The following is a 19,352-nucleotide window of genomic DNA, read 5'->3' as shown; positions in this document are numbered from 1 at the left end:
ATGCAACAACATCCCGTAATGCCGCATATCTATTAGACAGCGTCTCCTAATACCACTTGCCTGTCCCAATAGCGTCCTGTAACAACGCACACCTGACGCAACAGCGACCTGTAATGGCATCCCATAATTGATCACGCCTCTCCCCACACCATCCCGCGATGCCGCACGCCTCTCCCCACACCATCCCGCGATGCCGCACGCCTCTCCCCACACCATCCCGCGATGCCGCACGCCTCTCCCCACACCATCCCGCGATGCCGCACGCCTCTCCCCACACCATCCCGCGATGCCGCACGCCTCTCCCCACACCATCCCGCGATGCCGCACGCCTCTCCCCACACCATCCCGCGATGCCGCACGCCTCTCCCCACACCATCCCGCGATGCCGCACGCCTCTCCCCACACCATCCCGCGATGCCGCACGCCTCTCCCCACACCATCCCGCGATGCCGCACGCCTCTCCCCACAGCGTGCCGCGATGCCACACGCCTGTCCTAACAATTTGCAGCAGGTTTCCTTGCCCCTTGCCTTTAGAAAAGCCGCTGTCACACAGTCCTCTCTATCCCTGTGTATCATCGTTGTCGTAAGTATATTACATTTCTTAACTTTGTGGAAAACCCTTTGTACTTTATGTTCCACAGGATATTATTGTGTGGAACGAAAATTTGTCTTGTGCTTAGTGCATTGTTACCTGTTTAAAGCATGCACTCTTTTAATTACATATTTGTATTTACAGCAAGATGTGTCTATCCTTAAAATCAAAAAGTATTTTCTTTTGTCAGGTGGGATAAGTGAAGATGAAGGCAAGCTGACTCACTCAGGCCGAAAGCATCTTCGTAAAACTAGACTTGAGCTTCTTCAGAAAGAATATGAGGTAAGATATTCAACTTTACATGGAGAACAAGCAGTGCGCTAGAAAACTTGGAGTGTATCCTAAAGGGAAGAGGAGTATAAAGGGAAGCCCATTCACTGAACTCGGTTCCTTGTTGGATGAACCCTGGGAGCAGAATGGCTTTTAACCCCTTCTTACCTGCCCCCTGCAGTGTTCCATCATCGAGATCTCACACTGACAGCTCTATCCTGTACTTAGCCAGTGAACTGAAATAACCCACTACTGTCAGTAACGGCCTTCAACACTAGAGATGAGCGGATCAGGCAAGATTGAAATTCACCTGTTCATGTGGATTTTTCCAGAAAGTTTGATTTTCAAAGAAGTTATGCTTCATGAATTTAAAGTCCCTTAAAGGGAACCTGTCAGCAGGATTGTGCACAGTAACCTACACACAGTGTCAGGTCGGTGCCTTTATACTGGTTATAATGATACCTTGGTTGATGAAATGTTATGGTTGTTCTTTAATCTTTATTTTTAGTTTTATGTTAATGAGACTCTCGTTCGCTAAGTCTGGGTTGGTGTATGTGGTGCTCTGATTAGATATTCATAATGCAGACTGCTGACAGGTCAATGATCCCTCACCGACCTGCCCACTAGTTTACATAATGATTATCTGTACATACGTAAAAAAAAAAAATACACCTGCAGGCAGATGCCGGTCGTGGCACCTGCTCTGCAGCATAACCGCGTGTTTTATGTGCCAATAATACGTTTTATTCACGTTATTCAGCTAGAGGAAAGAAAAAAAAATTATTTTGAAAATGGCGCCTGCGCTGTAGCTATCATCTGTGTCTAGCTGCGATCCGATAGCTGCTGCTGCGTATGCTCTGGCGCTATTTTACTGGAGAAGAATAAAAAATTCCTCCTCCACGATGGCACCTGCGCAATAGCAGCTCTCGGCTATCTCTGAGAGCTGCTACTGCGCATGCGGCGGCGGTGCCATCTTACTGGAGAAGAAAAAAAATTCTTCCTCCAAGTAGTAGCAGTTCTCAGAGATATCCATAAACTGCTGCGGGCCCAATAAGATGGCTCCACCGGCGCATGCACTATAGCAGCTATCGGATCACAGCTACACCGATAGCAGCTACTGAGCAGGCACGGCGGGCACCATTTTCAAATTGAGGGTTTTTTTTTCCTTTCCTGCAGCCGATTAACTTGAATAAATCGTATTATTGGCACATAAAACATGCGATTTTGCTACAGAGCCGGCACCTGCCAGCAAAAGGTTGTGTTTTTTTTGTTTTTTTTTTAACGTATGTACAAATATTCATTATGCAAACTAGCGGACAGGTCAGTGAGGGATCGGTGACCTGTCAGCAGTCTACATTATGAACATTCCCGCCTTAGGGCACGAGAATCTCATTAACACAAAACTGAAAATAAAGATTAAAGAACAACCATAAGACGGATTTCATCAACCAAGGTATCATTGTAATCAGTATAACGGCGCCAACCTGACAGTGTGTGTAGGTTACTGTGCACAATCCTGCTGACAGGTTCCCTTTTAAGCTCTTGGGTCTTTCCAGCCCTCAGAGTATAATTAACTTAAGATTTAAAAAAAATCCTTTTACTAACATTATCGTGCACATCTCCAGCCCCTCCGCTCCTCACCATCACCCTTTTGGTTCTTGCCGCATCTTAAGATCACTGTTGCTCACACTGAAATGTCCAGGCTTCTCATGCTGGGCAAGGACTCCGGATTCAATGAGGGTTCTGTGCATGTGCGCACCGGATCGCAGCACACGAGGTCACATGATGCTATGACCTTTTGCGCAGAATCCTCCATGCTGGGCCAGAACTTAAAACTTTGAGCTCCAGTGGCAATCTGAAAATGCGGCCAGGACCAGATGGGTGACACAGAGAAGGTGATTGGTAAGATGATTATAAGGATTTCTTATTTCTTTACTTTTTTTGCATGTTTGCCTTTTAAGAGTTCTGAAAAGATAGGAGGTTTTCTAGGCAAGCCGCGCAGCACTTATAAGCTATTTGCTAGAGAGCTTGCAGGCGCTGCTCTGAAGCTTGTTGGATCTGTCCAGGTTCAGTATCTCTGCACTCCCGTGATTCTGCAGAGGCAAATCTGCCCCTGCTTGCAGCATCGGAGATCACATTGCAGACCAGAGGTGCAGCCATGCTGCCATGAACTGTCAATCTTCAGGACTACCCCATGCCCGGCAATCAGGAACCTAAGAGACTGATGTGTGGTGCACTCCTGAAGATAAATACAGAAGCTGTTGCTTTTACATGTCTGACTGCTATTGAACTCTGTGACACCATTAATAATCTCACAGAGATTCTCTGCACATTGGGGGCTGGGACATGCAGAAAAGTCACTTCTGGATATTCTCTACAGGGCTCTTTTACAGATCAGTATTATATGTGATCTGTATATGAGGAAAGCAGACAGTAAAAAAAAAAAAAAAGATTACTTTTTCCTGCAAGCCTGAAATATAAACATTAAAAAAGAAATGTTGTAAACTTGTAGATGTTAAAAATAAATGCATATAAACAAGAAAAACAATGAAAAAGAGAGTATTGTGTGGAGCAGCTATAGTGCACAGAACATTATGTACTAATATGTCACAGCCATGTACAGGAGAATGTATTATGGGAGTAAAGGTTATAAATTGCTCAAATGACCTTAAACATAATGTGTAAATTTTTCTTTATCAGATTAGATAAAAACATTCCAAATAGTAAAATCTGTACCAAGTATAGATTCGCTATCTAGTTCCGGTGGCAAGGTCGAGTGTGGCTGTGGCTTAGTGAAAAGTGCCATCAGGGCCGGCTCCAGGTTTTTGAGGGCCCCCCCTTTAACACATACCACGATTCATGCTGTGTGGCATCCATTGTGCTGGCCAAAAAACGGACTTGTCTCTGTGTGGATCACACGGACACGCATGTTATCCACACAGACACACGCTCTGTGGCAAAACACATTCATGTGAAGGAGGCTATTGATTAGTAGTGAACGTATGATGCAAAGATGAGAAAGAAAGGAAGAACAGAGAGAGAGAACAGAGAGAGAGAAAGAAAGAACAGAGAAAGAAAGGGGAAAGAAAGAACAGAGAAAGAAAGGGGAAAGAAAGAACAGAGAAAGAAAGGAAGAACAGAGAGAGAAAAAAAGAACAGAGAAATAAAGGAAGATTAGAGAGAGAAAGAGAGTGGACAGAAAAAAAGAACAGAGAGAAAGAAAGAAAGAACAGAGAGAAAGAAAGGGGAAAGAGAGCGGAGAGAGAAAGAGGAAAGAAACAACAGAGAGAGAAAAAGAACAGAGAAAGAAATAGGGGAAAGAAAAAAGAACGGAGAGAGAAAAAGGGGAAAGAAAGAAAAGAGAGCGAAAAAGAACAGAGAAAAAGAAAGGGGGAGGGGAACAGAGAGGGAGAGAGAAAGAGAGGAAAGAAAGAGAACAGAGAGAACGGAGAAAGAGAGAAAGAAAGAGGGGAAAGAAAGAGAGCAGAGAGAGAAAGGAAAAAAAGATTAGAGAGAAAGAACAGAGAGAGAGAAAGAAACAGAGAGATTCTATAGAGACATCATAGAGATACCATAGCAGCCCGGCTCCCATTGTAGTGCCCACCTGAGCCTCCCGATGCAGGACATATCATGATCCGCTCACATGGCCGACATCCCCGAGTCCAAGGCGATCCCGCTGTTCACACTGTCGGAGGACACGATGATGGATCTGAAGAATTCCCTGAAGTGCCTCCATGGTTCCGTCACAATCTTCTCCCAAAATTACCTAATTTCCGGTCAGTTTCCAGCACGACACTTCCGGTAGAAAGTCCCGTACGAGTTTTAAAGTGCTCCGCCGTGTACTCCTGTGTCCGTGGGAAAAGTAAACTCCCGGCTGGGGTAGTCTCTCTCTCAAAATCGGGACTGTCCGGCTGGACCTGGGACAGATGAGAGGTATGAATGCTCCCCACCATACACCTTGTACACGCATGGCTCCGCTCAGTACACTTCCGGCTCTGCTCCCCACACCTTTTACACACGCGGCTCCGCTCCCCACACACGCGGCTCCGCTCCGTACACCTCGTACACACGTGGCTCCGCTCCGTACACCACGTACACACGTGGCTCCGCTCCCCACACCTCGTACACACGCGGCTCCGCTCCCCACACCTCGTACACACGCTGCTCCGCTCCCCACACCTCGTACACACGCTGCTCCGCTCCCCACACCTCGTACACACGCTGCTCCGCTCCCCACACCTCGTACACACGCTGCTCCGCTCCCCACACCTCGTACACACGCGGCTCCGCTCCCCACACCTCGTACACACGCGGCTCCGCTCCCCACACCTCGTACACACGCGGCTCCGCTCCCCACACCTCGTACACACGCGGCTCCGCTCCCCACACCTCGTACACACGCGGCTCCGCTCCCCACACCTCGTACACACGCGGCTCCGCTCCCCACACCTCGTACACACGCTGCTCCGCTCCCCACACCTCGTACACACGCTGCTCCGCTCCCCACACCTCGTACACACGCTGCTCCGCTCCCCACACCTCGTACACACGCGGCTCCGCTCCCCACACCTCGTACACACGCGGCTCCGCTCCCCACACCTCGTACACACGCGGCTCCGCTCCCCACACCTCGTACACACGCGGCTCTGCTACCCACACCTCCGCTCCCCATACCTCGTATACACACACAGCTCTGCTACATCCCCCCTATAAACCCCTCCTGACCCCACACCTAATAAACGTCACCTCATCCAGCAGCATGACAACCAGCACAGCCGAGTCCTGCATACACTGAGGGCCCTGATCATGTGACCCAACTCCTCCCCTCTTGTGACCTCATCGCAGGTCCTGTGCGTGCAGAGAAGTTCAGCAGGAGCGTTGTCATTGCTGGGATTTATCAGGGCTGCGGTGGCCGGCAGGGTCTCTGGCAGCGTGAGGATTGGGTCGGTACATGGGGGCGTGGCGGCGGCCACGGGTATCGATTCCCAGACAGCGTGAGTGGGCCCCCTCGTCTCGCCAGGGCCCCGGCATTTGCCCAGGTGCGCCGGGTGCTGACGCCGACCCTGAGTGCCATATAAAGATGTGTCCGTATCACAATTATTACCCTTCAGCATGTGTCTTGTGTATTTTAGGATGAAATAGATTCCCTAGTGAAAGAGATAGAAGAGCTAAAAAGGCATAATCTTCATCTAGAAGAGCGCCACAGTGATGCACCCCATCCTGCTGCCATTTCTATATCCTGCAACTGTGCTATCAAAGAGACTGAGGATGGAAGAGGTAATATTTGTGACAGTCTGCTGGAAGAATGGAACAGAAAGTTGGAAATGGTGAATGCTGCCTATAAACAAGTTCAGGAGGACATTGAAACGTTAAAAGAGGTGATTTTCCTTTTTTTTTTTTTTTTTTTTCTTCTATCTACCGACTAGCACAGTACAAAAATATCTCTTAGTGTGTGTAATAATGTTACTATGTATTTTCAGTAATATGCTTGTTCTTTTAATATTACACAGTAAAAGAACCTATACAGTTCATAGACAAACCAAACACATAAAAAAGTCACATATAAGCATCACTCACTCTAGTGATGCAGTGTATAAGAAAATGGGTAGGGAGATAGGATAATCACCCCTTCAACCTAAAACCCTGGTAAACAACCAGTAAGCATGATACCTTAAAAGTGATGTAGCACAAGAATATCAATGCCCTGGTGAGTATTAACATATAATAGAAATAGAAAGAGGAATAATCTCACCCAGCGTTGCTCCTTCCTTCACCAAACCATAATCTTGATTGTGTTGTGCACCATGGACAAAGGAACACCAATATCTCTGGAGATGGACTTGAGAACCAAAATTGTTGAAAAATATCAACAATCTCAAGGTTACAAGTCCTCAGACAGTGCTTTTCTCTCTGTTCTCCCTGCTTAGTGTGGCACACACAGTTTAAATATTGAGTCATGGTTTCGGGTATGATTTTCATACCGCCCACAAATGTTACTTGCGAAAGGTGAGTTTAAACGAGCCTAAAACGCACAAAGTTGTTTACCCCCAATTTTGGAAAGGTGCCAACAATTGTTCAGCCACTTTTGGGGGTTTTGTAAGAAATTATGTCCAATTTGCCTATTTTTATTTGATTTTGTGTGATGTATCAATACACACAAAGGAAATAAACATGTTTATAACAAAAGGTGTAATTGCAATAAGTTTCTGAGAGAAATTCTTCATTCTCTGGAACAATTTGAAGGGTGCCAACACTTTCGACCAGGACTGTATGTGAAATCAAAATTTAAAAGGGTTGCCGCCTTTCATAAAATCTTGGTCCCTGGTGTGCTACTTGTTATAAAAACACAAACTGCAATTTACTTAATGTCCACTGCTGAGTCTCCACCACGGACCTGATGTCACTTCCGCAGCATGGCAGTTAATCAGTGAGCGCAACGGCTCTGAGCCAGGGTGTTCGCTCAACGCAGGTAGATCCTTTGAGCTCAGTGATTGGCTGCTGTGCTGCACACTGTGATGGTGAGTGAAGCGTCGTTTACTATTAGAAGAAGCTGTACGAAGAACCTGGATTTTCTGAAAGGTCACAATGCCTTAAGTGCAAATTTCTGCACACTACCATCAAGAACAAATGATATAATATAGATTTACATATACATCCATGGTTTCAGACATGCTGTATAGCAGATATACACTGACAACTTGAAAAGGAGAGGGGGAGTGAAAGTATAATATGCAAAAGATTTGAGGGGAAAAAAAAACCTTCAGAACATTGTATGCTTTGTGACATGCAGATAAAAAGGTGAAAGATTTTGATGCGTGTTGTCACAAAAATAGGTATTTTGTTGTTTCCTGACACATCGGGTAGAAATCATCTCAAAAGGTAGAACCAGAATACAATAGCCATTTAATTGACTGGGCCTTAAAAAGGAAGTTATTTTAATTTTTATTTTATAAATCAATAGTACACATAACTCACAAAGTTACTTATTTTATCTTATCATATAATCTACTTCTTTTTCCTCTTGGAATGATTTTTCATTAGGGCAACACCCCAAAACACACTGGCTGCAAATTGAGATTCTTGTTTGGCTTTTATCCTAAGTCATATGGCAAGGCTCATTATAAAAGGTCAATATTGACTTTTAGGATTGTTACTTCCAATAGGTGGCACTAAAGTTTTAGTCCTCTTCCTCTTTGAAGAGGCAATTTGCATATTTGATTCCCAGAGGAGCATGCAAGGTGTATAAGTCTCCTCACTGGGACATGCCAGGCCTGGCTTGTCGCTCTCCACAAGGAGAAACATTATCCCTTACATTCTATTCACAGGGATAATCTATATTTGGTGAAGACAGACTTTCTTATTACTGAGATAGGAGACAACAGTTGGTTCTTTTAAAATTTTATGGAGGGGGAGGTGCTAGAGGCCGAAACAGACATTCTGCTGCAAGTTCTCCTGAAACGACAGTTATGCTTCTCTAGAGAACTTTATGAGCACCATCTCCTATCTAAGTAATCAGAAAATCAGTGTTCACAGAAGACAGATTTTACCTGTTAATTGAGAATTTTGAGAATTAAAAATTAGTCTAAGCTATATTACAAAGTTTCTTTTTTTTCACATGTACTATTGATTTATGGGGAAAAAAATTCATTTAACTTTTTAAAGGGGATTTCTACCTGCCTGTTGCACTCAGTGCCATTCTCCAATGGCATAGAGCAGTTACAGGGTTCTGCTGATGTCAAGTTTTTACTTTTGACAGGGCGGGACTACTGGTGTGATGCTAAATTGACATCTGGCTGTCCACTGCCTAAGGCTGGGTTCATACTTGCGTTTGGGTAGAGTGCGTAGGGCTACGTATTTCCTCCCTTAAGCTCCGCCTACTTACACACTTCCCTTAAGCTCCACCTGCTTCCGCATGCATTTTGCGTACCTATCTTTAACATTGGGTACGCAGGGGAATGCGTTGTATGCAGATGCGTCCTCGTGCATCGTGTTGACGTGCTCACCGACCGCACAGAAATGCAACATGTTGCTTTCGGCGGGCACATCACAACGGCGGACACATTAGCATATAATGCATGTTCCTGCGTACCCAATGTTAAAGATAGGTACGCAAGACGCATGCATAAGTAGGCGGGCTTAAGGGAGGAAGTACGCAGCCCTACGCACTCTACCCAAATGCAGTGTGAACTTAGCCTAATTGCGGTTGGTCTGCTGTCAATCAGTATGACACCAGTAGTCCTACCTTATCAATAGAAAGAAAAACTGCTGCTCTGTTGACAGGGAACAGTTGAATCTCCGGCAAGAGTGGTCAATGACGGCGTCGGGTACAACAGGCAGGTAGTTGCGTCTGTTAACAACTACATGCCTTTTAGTGCTAAGGCATTTGCAATTTTTTTTTAAGTCCCGGATATCCCTTTTAAATATATATAAATTTTTCATTTTGTTTCCACCTCTAAGGTCCACAATAGATATTTAGTCAGTCAACATCTCCAGTATCTGCGTTCTCAGCAGACAGTCTAAGGCTGGTTCATACTGTGTTATGGCAGTCCATTAACGCTGTCATTAACCCCTATTATCGGGCGCATCGCTAACGCATGCCATAATCGGCATGCGCTAGCGATGTGCCGTCATTCTGTGACTGAGACTCGGATGCAGGCTGCAGCGTCTGAGGCTCTGTCACCTCTAGCGCAGATGAAGCATCTGATATAGCGTTAACGCAGCCCGTCAACGCTATGCGTTGAATGGGCTGCCTTAAAGGGAATCTGTCACCTCAATTTGGTGGGCTATTTAAATGCCTTGTGTCCGTTCCGATGGGCGGGGTTTTGTCTCCTTTCCTCCACCCCTTCCTTGGCCGCTGTCCGCAATATTTTGGGGAATTTGAGTAGTTGTCCTCCATAGTCGGCACGTGCGCAGTGCAATCTTGCCTCGTGCATGCGCAGTATGCTTTGCCCAACTGCGGGCAAAGCTTGAAAGCATTACTGCGTATGCATCAGTGAAGTATGTCCCGGAAGTATTTCGCTGTGTTCCGGGACATAGTTCACCGAAAATATTGCGGACGGCAGCCAAGGATGGGGTGGAGGAAAGGAGACGAAACATTGCCCATCGGACCGGACACAAGGCATTTAAACAGCCCGCCAAATTGAGGTGACAGATTCCCTTTAACGCAGTATGAACCTGGCCTAAAGTGTATTCTTCCCTGACAGATGATGATTGGGGGAGATAAGGGCCTGGCATGGCAGAGGAGCCTGGCAATAACTCTCTTAGAGAACACAGCCATCTATTCTGTATGGGTCTCCGTTAGTGTTCCATGATGCAGTTTTTGTATACTATTGGTAATATTTAAAGTATGGAACAGATATCAGATCTTTTTCAATATTTTGCTATGCAATTCCTATTTGTTGTATGTGGAAGATTATTCTTGCGTCTCCTTTGGCCAGTCATCAAGCTTCGTAGATAGTAAAGAGAACCTGTCACCAGGTTTTTCCTATATAAAGTAGGACCAGAACCTGTAAGCTCTCTGTTACAGCATACTAGAATACTGTATACATGTCCTCAATGCGCTCTGCATAACACAAAAAATAGCTTTTATCATACTTGCCTAAGGGGCGGTCCAGTCAATAAAATTAAGACTTTGGAGTGGCCTAGTCCAAATTCCTGACTTTAATCCAATTGAGGTGCTGTGACATGACCTTAAAAAAGCGGTTCATGCTCGGAAACCCTCCAATGTGGCTGATATCAAGAATCCTGCTGCAGACTTACAGCAGTAGTCTGTGCACATGTTACAGAAGGACAGTGTGTGAGGAGCGCTGCGGTGAGCTTACCTGCTGGAGTGCAGGACCTGAGACATGTGACCAGCGGGGGAGTGGTGGAAGGCAGAGCCAGTCGCCGAGTAGCGGCAATGACAGGCAAAGCCAGAGAGTAGTCTGAACATGCCGAAGTCAATCCAGGAGGTCGATAAAGTGCCAAAGGGTGAGACGCTAAGAGTGGTCAGGACGTAGCAAAAAGGTCGAGAAGCCGGAGATAGCGGTGCAGTACAAACGAGGAAGACAGGTGGGAAGTTAGAGTACCTAGCCGAGGGTCAGAGCCAGAAACGGACAGTAAGCACAGAGTCACAAGGCAATGCACAGAACGAGAAAACAGACCAGGTCATACACAAGAAGGCAATCGAACTAAACATGAAAGCACACCAGGGAATCCGACACCCAGCCAAGACAGATGTATCACTGACAAGGATCCCCAGACAAAGGCGAGTAAATATAGCCCTCCCCAAACCAAAAGGAAGTCATACTAAATTATCCCTGAGAGTACAGGGAAGGAACCATGTCCACAACCATGACACCTGAATTACAACAATTAAGATGAGTGGGCCAAAATGTCTCCAGAGTGCTGTAAAAGACTCACTGACTGTTATCGCAAACGCTTGTTTGCAGTTTTTGCTGCTAAGGGTGGCCCAACCAGTTATTAGATTTAGGGGGCAATCACTATTTCACACTGGGCCCTGGAGGTTTGGATATCTTCATCCCTTAATAATTAAGACCTTCTTTTTAAAACTGCGTTTACTTGTGTTATCTTTGCTTAATGTTTAAATTTGTTTGCGAATCTGAAACATTTAAGTGTGAAAAACATGCAAAACAATAGAAAATCAGGAAGGGGGCACCCACTTTTTCACACAACAGTATATTTCCAGCGTGTGAGTCATAGAGGAAAAGGGGGCATCTCTGACTCCTAAGATTTCGGTTAATAAGTCGGGTGTGACGGATAATGGTCCTGTGCCAAACCTGAGTAGTGATTTTTTTTTTTATCTACCGACACAAGCGACAGGGAAAGCAGCATAGAAGGGGGCGAAGGAAGCCTAAGACCCCGTACTGTGACGAGCGTCCGCTTACGCTGAGTCGTTCTTCTTTGAAAGAGTGGACCCTCTGGGTCGTGGCACCCACCCACCTAGGGCGAGCTGACCTAGTGAGAAACCACCCCCTCTACAGGGAGTGTCAGGGACAAGACCAAGGGAGTGAGCTACCATGGCTGCTGGACCAGAGGGCCGGCTCAGGGAGCAAGACAAGACGAGACAAGGCATTAGTTCAAGGAAACTTCATTTAAGGAAGGCTTCAGGGATAACATCAGGTACAAACATAACCAGAACAGGGACAACATAGCAAGGTGCGTGCAAGGGCACGCCAACGTCCAAGCATGGTACGTGCAGATGGTAGGCGGGGGCATGATGACATCAGACTCCGGACAGCAAGCGAAGATCAACCGAGACATCAGGTTCTGAAGCTCTGTAGGCAATCATCAGGATCTGGACATCCGAAAGTCAGCCAGGGTTCCATGCAAGGAAAAAAGACAGGGTTAACAACACGCCAGGTTCGGGTTCACAGGACGAAGGCCTGCGCATGCCAAGGACGAGTACAAGAACGGAGACCTGCGCGTGCGAGGGCACGCCAGGGACGGGTTCAATGGCATCGGAATCCGGGGTGCTGGCATCGACCGACAGGGTCCAGGAATCAGGCTCCGGACATCAGGCCGCAGTCATCTAGGTCCGGACCTCTGGCAGTGGTCGGCAGGTTACGGAATCCAGCAGACAAACTAGGGTTCAGAGCAGAGCAAAGAGAGCAAAAGACTTTGTGCAAGAGTAGCACGAAAAGGCACAGTGCGAGAACCAGCGTGCGTACAAGGGAGCACGGAGACCACAGCTGAGGGCACCGGCAGGTGGTACCGACGATGGCATAAGCAAGCGGGCACGACTAGAGGCGGCACTGCTGCGGCCACGCAGCCGGTAACCACTATAGCACTGGACGGGGGCACGGCTGAGGCACACAGGCGAGCACGGTTAGAGGCGGCACGGTTGAGGCACAACAGACAGGCGACAAGACACGTGCACGGAGGCACGGAGCCACAAGGCAGGGCTAGGCAAAGATACAGGACAGACGCGTGCAGAGAGCACGGCAATGCCTAGTACGAAAAGTGCAAGAGCACACGAAACATCAGAGGCAAGGCATAGAGTAGTAGACAGGACCCTGCTCATGCAAAGGACATTCCAGGGGCAAAGTACAAGGCGAGGCCTGCACGTACCGAAGGGCATGCCAGGGACAGGGCACAGAATGGAGGCCTGCACGTGTAAACAGACACGTCAGGGACAGAGTCTAGCAGCGGAGCGTAGGCCGAAGCCCAGAGTCGGGCCAAGGGAGAACCTTGGGACTAGACAGGGTACAGAGCAGAGGCCTGCACGTGCAGAGAGGCATGTGAGGGACAGAGTCTAGCAGCGGAGCGTAGGCTGAAGCCCAGAGCCGGGCCAAGGGAGAACCTTGGGACTAGACAGGGTACAGAGCGGAGGCCTGCACGTGTAGGGAGACACGTCAGGGACAGGGTACAGAGACGAGGCCTGCACGTGTAGGGAGACACGTCAGGGACAGGGTACAGAGACGAGGCCTGTACGTGTAGGGAGACACGTCAGGGACAGGGTACAGAGACGAGGCCTGCACGTGTAGGGAGACACGTCAGGGACAGGGTACAGAGACGAGACCTGCACGTGTAGGGAGACACGTCAGGGACAGGGTACAGAGAGGGGTACCTGAAGGTACAAAGCAAAGCGAGACAGGAAACATGGAAAGAAACACGGAACAGAATCAGAGCAAACAAGGACTACAAGGCAAAGCAGGGCAAAGACAAAACATAACACGAAGGACAAATACTAGACAAGGCAAGAGACAGAATACGAGCACGGAGCGTGTGCAGAGACGCACTACAGAGCAGAGTGCAAGGGCATAGAATAGAGGGAGCAACCCCACAGACCAAGCGGCTATGCAGAGAAGCAACACAATACTCAGGCCCTGAGCAAAGGAAGGGGCGGTCTGATATAGGGCATAGCACCACCACTTCCGGGTCAGGACCAGAATAGAGCTTCCAGTTCAGATCCTCTAGGATCACAGAGCGCAGTCACATGATCAGGATTCCAGACTTGCAGGGATGATTGCAGAACCGGACAGTGCAGGATCCTAGGAAAGGTCACATGATCAGGGTTTCAGACATGCAGAGACGATTGCAGAACTAGACAGTGCAGGATCTTAGGAAAGGTCACATGATCAGGGTTTCAGACATGCAGAAGCAATTGCAGAACCGGACAGTGCAGGATGCTAGGAAAGGTCACATGATCAGGGTTTCTAGACATGCAGAAACGATTGCAGAACCAGACAGTGCAGGATCCTAGGAAAGGTCACATGATCAGGGTTTCAGACATGTCGAGACAAATGCAGAACCAGCCTATGATGGAACATAGGAAGGACACATGATCAGGGATTCTAGACATGACGAGATGATCACCGAAGGCAGAGCAGAAACGCAGGCATCCTGCAGCTCAACAGACATGAGGTGAGTGTGCACACTGCTCTAGGGAACATGCAGGATAGCAGACACGAGATGCGCGTGCAAACCGCTCCAGGGGTCATGAGGCAAAACAGACATGGCGGACATGACAGACATGGTGAGCATGACACGTACAAAAAGAAACAGGAATTTTCGAGCCTGGTCACCGAGCTCAAAAAGGGAAGCGAGGTTCAACAACCGGAGGCGTTACTAGATCCAAGCCCCCTGAATGACCATGACCCTGATGTGGGAGGGCTACGTATCATTAATCTTTCGACATATGAATTATCTGAAATTGAGACTAATTTACTCACTAAGGGGCTTTCTTTTTCACCTATGAATTGTTTGGACAAATTTGAGTTAACTAAGGACCTATATTTTTGTAGACAATTAACATTCAAAATGCTTTATCACCAGCCATCCCTTATTGATGAACTTCCAGATCAAGATAGACAAGTGTTCCGGGATCTTTTAGATTTACTAACTGAAAATGAGAGTGAGCAAACTATAGACGTAGGTTTAATGGTAGATTACCTTCACAGGCTACCCCTAAATTTTCTATGTTCCCAGCAATTCAAATTTTCTTTGAGAAAACCTGTAGGGATATTAGGGTATTAAAAGTGGACAAACATCGCTATAACAACTTGAGTGGGGTTGAGAGATTGGCTCTTAATGGCCTAAAAAACTATACTTTTGAAATTAAAGAAGCAGATAATGGCAGTAATATCGTCCTATGGCCTAAAACTTTGTACTGCCAAGAGGTTGGGCGACAAATTGATAATGTTCAACACTATCAATTACTTCCATCCGACCCTACTATTATCTTTAAAGGACAACTTGATAGACTACTAATGAGGGCACATTCTTGTGGTATTATCAACAAAAAAGAATTGGACTTTTGGACAACCAGTCATCATGTGGTGCCTACGATGTATATGTTGCCCAAGGTGCATAAGTCTCTGACCCAAACCCCAGCCGATGGTACAGACCCTGGAATCCTTTGTCCATGATTCAACACATCTGTACACCAACATCAAACACAAATTAGCTCAGTTGATTTTTGGGATTTAAGATTGCGGATTTGTCAGAACTGCATAGTCACCACCCTATTCCGGAAGAAAACGGCCACAAAAAATGTACTACATTTTGACAGCTTCCATCCAGCACATTTACAGAAAGGAATACCGAAAGGACAATTCCTAAGCCTTAGGAGAAATTGCAGCCATACTGAAGATTTCATCAAGGAATCCCAACAACTTACTAATAGGTTTCGTGAGAGGGGGTACCCGAAGAGGATCATATCAGGGGCCTTTGAATACTCAATGAATAAATCCAGGGAAGATGCCCTCAAACCACGGCTACAGTCGAAGGCATACTTCAATTGCCGCTCTCGTAATCTGGTTTACACACTGGTCTGTGGATGTAAGAAAATATGTTGGGTAGACAACGCAGGAAATACGGCGCAGAACGCAACAGCATCTGTTGAACATATCAACTGCCTTATCTGATAAGTGTAAAGGCCTCCACGATCAAATACAACAGAGAACTATTGTTCTGATTGGCTCGGCTTAACCAGGATGAAGAACTATGTCTACAATTCACCAGTTTCATGTTGTGTGTTGATGTTTATATCTACATTTATTGCCTAACCGGCTGGACTAAGTGCTTTTTGGGTACTTCCTTTGATATATGATTACTTCTTTTGTAATACGGCGTTGGTCTTCTGTCTGCACCCCTTTTGGGGTTGGGGTTATTATTCTCTAGGGTTATAGGTGTGCAAGTATGCTGTTGGTATACGGCTCTGGCATTGCCACATTTTGATGCTTTTTTATATCCAAAGAAAGAGAAAATGTGAAGACTCCTTCTTGATTTGATCCAACCTACCTTTGTGTTCTAATGGTGGATGTTCTTGCTATATGGCCACCCTTTATATCATCTATTTGAATCGTGGGGTCGGTCTTCTTAGTTTCTGACATAGTTTAATCTGACTATGCTTAAACACTAAGTGTAATTATACACATGGGGTGGCAATAACAGTATATACCCTCTCTATTACGGTTTCAATTTTTTGGTGATATTGGTCCTCAGGTGTTTTTATAGACCTGGACTGACAAACCTTTATTTGGTGATATCTATTCTTATTGGGCTCATGGATACTGTGCATCTATCTATTTGCTCAGAACCACTTTAGAGGTTATTTCGAGAGACCTATATTACTTTTACCATCTGAGGATGGCCTGTGGTGTAACAACTGCTATACTTTAATGTGCCTTGTATCAAGGAGAAATATAGATTGGGTATGTACGTGGTATATACCGTACAAATGAACTACTTTTTTTTACTTCATAAACAAACAAAAAACCCTTTTGATATGAGGTCTGGTACAGGAACCGATCCGCTCGTGTATTTCATTGGTTTGACATCTTGACCTCTTTACCTGTAAATATGCATATCAGCATAAAACTCGTAGTGCTTTTAGACCTCTGTTAGTTAACTAATGCTTATTGTATGTTCGTGAGTGACCATGATGTACTGCATTTTTCTCAAGCCATGAACACGCCTACCATCTTTAGTGCAACTCTGTGTCTTTTATTCATTAATGTCTATTCATGTGTTTGGGCATGCGCAATTGTCTATATGGGCATTATCTACTCTTATAGCCTTTGATCGTTAATTGTTGCATAACAGTTTCGTATTTTTGTGAATAAAACAATGCACATGTGTTCGATACTTATGTGCAATCACTACACTTTATATTGCGTCCTATTGATAAATATTTATCAATATCGGTGTTTGTGTGTATGATTCTCCTATACAATAATACTGGCTCTTATCCACGGGCATATGCACTTGCTTATTTTTGGCAATAATATTCTCAGCCTCTTAGGCTATTTTTCGCGCAAGCGTCATGTATTTATGTGAGATCTCATATATAATTATATTGGCTTATGTCCGTGGGCATGCGCATTTGTCTGCAATGTTGGCGATAATGCTCTGAGCCCTTGTTGGCTATCTTCTGCGCAAGCGTCATGCACTTATGTAAGACCTTTTGTGAGACACTTTGATTGTGGAGGCGCATTGTATATTTTGTCACGCAAGCGCCTTACACATTTATTCAATCATCATGACACACTGGCTGCGCAGGCGCTCTGGATACTTTGACCCTGACAGGTGAGCACTTCCGGGTAGCTCACCGCGCGCCATCATGCCGCCTCACGCCACTCTCCTGCCGTCAACCACCAGCTGGTAAAGATTTATTCTTAATGATTTCTGTTTAAATAGTTGGGTTTAACAGAACCGGTTACACTCACCTTGAAAAAGACACCTTGAGTGTCGGAACGCGTGGGTCCTCCTACGCCACTCTGCCTGCCTGACTGCTGCACATGGGTGACGGGGCGACTATGACTCCTTATTTACTGGACTGGTCTGTGGTGATGTATCATTCTGCTTGACTGCTTGCAGACTCAGGAATTTTTTTTGTATTGTGTTATTTTTTCTTCCAGCGCTCAGGGGTTCATTACACACTAGGCCCTGATTTGTGGGCTGGTTATTACTTTTTCTACCCCATCAAGAAATATGTATCTACCTCTGATATTAGGGGGCCTATATTAGCAGCATACTTGCATTATTATGTATTTACTTGTGTGATACTAAATTATCAAGCGGCTAGTGGCTATATCATTATTATGACCATCTTATATTGTGGGGACTACATTTGTTTCAGTCCCTTGAATTTTTTAAGTGTTTTTAAATTGTGTGTTGTGTTCTTGGCTCTGTAAACAATAAACTATATTTTGTTATATATATTGGTATTTTGTGTGGTGATCCTAAAAAACTTTTTGCATTGTTCTTTTTACTGTGTTCCTTACTAATTGATTGTGCGCAGACCTCCGTTCCCACACTTCATTTTCAATCTAAGAGCTACAATCTCCCAAGGAAGCGATTTCTGATTGCATTTTGAGGAACATTTGCTGAAGGTCTTTTTGAGAGAACACTTTAAAGTTCAGGCAGTAGAATGCATCTTGTTGCTTCAGTAATAGGAGTCTGAGGTTGAGAGACCATTTTTATTGGTCCGTTAGTCTCTGTTAGGGGTGGTGCATTGCTGTGTTTCCCACAAGCGTCGGGTTGGGGGCTGAGAGAGTAGTGTACCATTTGTATACTGCTATAAAGAAACATGGGCGAGCTCTCTGCGGAGATATACAATTTGAGATTAAGTAGAGAACCTGGCAGTGATGCTGAAGCTGTACTTCTAGATGAGCATATGGGCATCAGGGGAGGGGATTGAGAAGGTGACAAGATTCACTCACCTCCGAGGTTCCCAAAGTCCTGAGGAGAGTAATGAAGAAGGAAATGCGTGTTCTTGGTTTTTTTTTTCCTATAAATAGAGCACGGCACTCAGGAATAGCTTGGTTGTTGGTGCTCAAGTCGGGTATCCATCCATCAATCAAAAAATGACAAAAATCTTGGCACTCAATATGTGAAATATTCAGACACTTTTATTTTGTGCATCCAGACAGAAAGGTTTAAACGTTTTCGGTCCAGCATAGGACCTTCATCAGAAAAATCTCGTTTGCTGAAATATACATACAAAAAAAGAACAAAAACAAGGCATTAATTGCTGTCCGCATCATTACAGAAATACATACTAACAAAAGACATGACAAAAATATATGTTCCAACTTCATCAAAAATTCAAAGGAGAGAGAGATGGCTAGTAGAGGTACTATCCAAGGGTGCTTTGCTGAGTCAGGCGATGGAAACTCCAAAAGTGCTGTGCTGGTCGTTAAGGAAGAGGGAGCCTATAAGTGAGTATTGTTGAGCATAGAAGGAACTACAACAGATAATAACTTGTAATAGTATGGTGCGCCCTTGTGCTTTGAAGGATACAGGTATAGCGATATCTCATACATGTGCAATCTAGTGCTTCCAAGATGGCTAAGAATAGAAGTCACACCAATGCCTGAAATAAATAAATCCTTGCAATGGTAGCCAAAAGAAGGACAAAGTAGAGAGTCTGGAAGCAAAATGGAGGTTCTAATTAAATGCAATAGATGTGACACAATGTATATGGCAGTCATATAGCAGCACTGAACCAACTATGGCTGGTCATATAGACTGAAAAAAGGGTCTA

The 19,352-nt window shown here is 45.6% G+C and overlaps 1 protein-coding gene and 1 long non-coding RNA gene across 2 annotated transcripts in view; one reads left to right on the top strand and one right to left on the bottom strand.

The window, feature by feature from the left end:
• The window catches only part of OBI1 (ORC ubiquitin ligase 1), an 83,273-nt gene that overhangs the window by 22,129 nt on the left and 41,792 nt on the right, over positions 1 to 19,352 (top strand). Inside the window, exons 3-4 of the mRNA XM_073580433.1 lie at positions 783 to 874; positions 5,995 to 6,240. Coding sequence (XP_073436534.1) covers positions 783 to 874; positions 5,995 to 6,240 — 338 coding nt within the window. The remainder of the gene's footprint in view (positions 1 to 782; positions 875 to 5,994; positions 6,241 to 19,352) is intronic.
• On the bottom strand, positions 11,884 to 19,345 carry LOC141094548 (uncharacterized). Its single transcript, XR_012233099.1, has 3 exons — positions 18,529 to 19,345; positions 15,483 to 15,635; positions 11,884 to 13,854 (listed from the first exon to the last, which is right to left on the bottom strand). It is a non-coding gene; the product is annotated as an uncharacterized lncRNA (long non-coding RNA).

The sequence above is a fragment of the Dendrobates tinctorius genome, unplaced genomic scaffold (assembly GCF_039654945.1).
Source record: "Dendrobates tinctorius isolate UK_male_01 unplaced genomic scaffold, ASM3965494v1 ptg000064l, whole genome shotgun sequence".
Lineage (NCBI taxonomy): Eukaryota > Metazoa > Chordata > Amphibia > Anura > Dendrobatidae > Dendrobates > Dendrobates tinctorius.
This window is presented reverse-complemented; position numbering and strand designations above follow the sequence as displayed.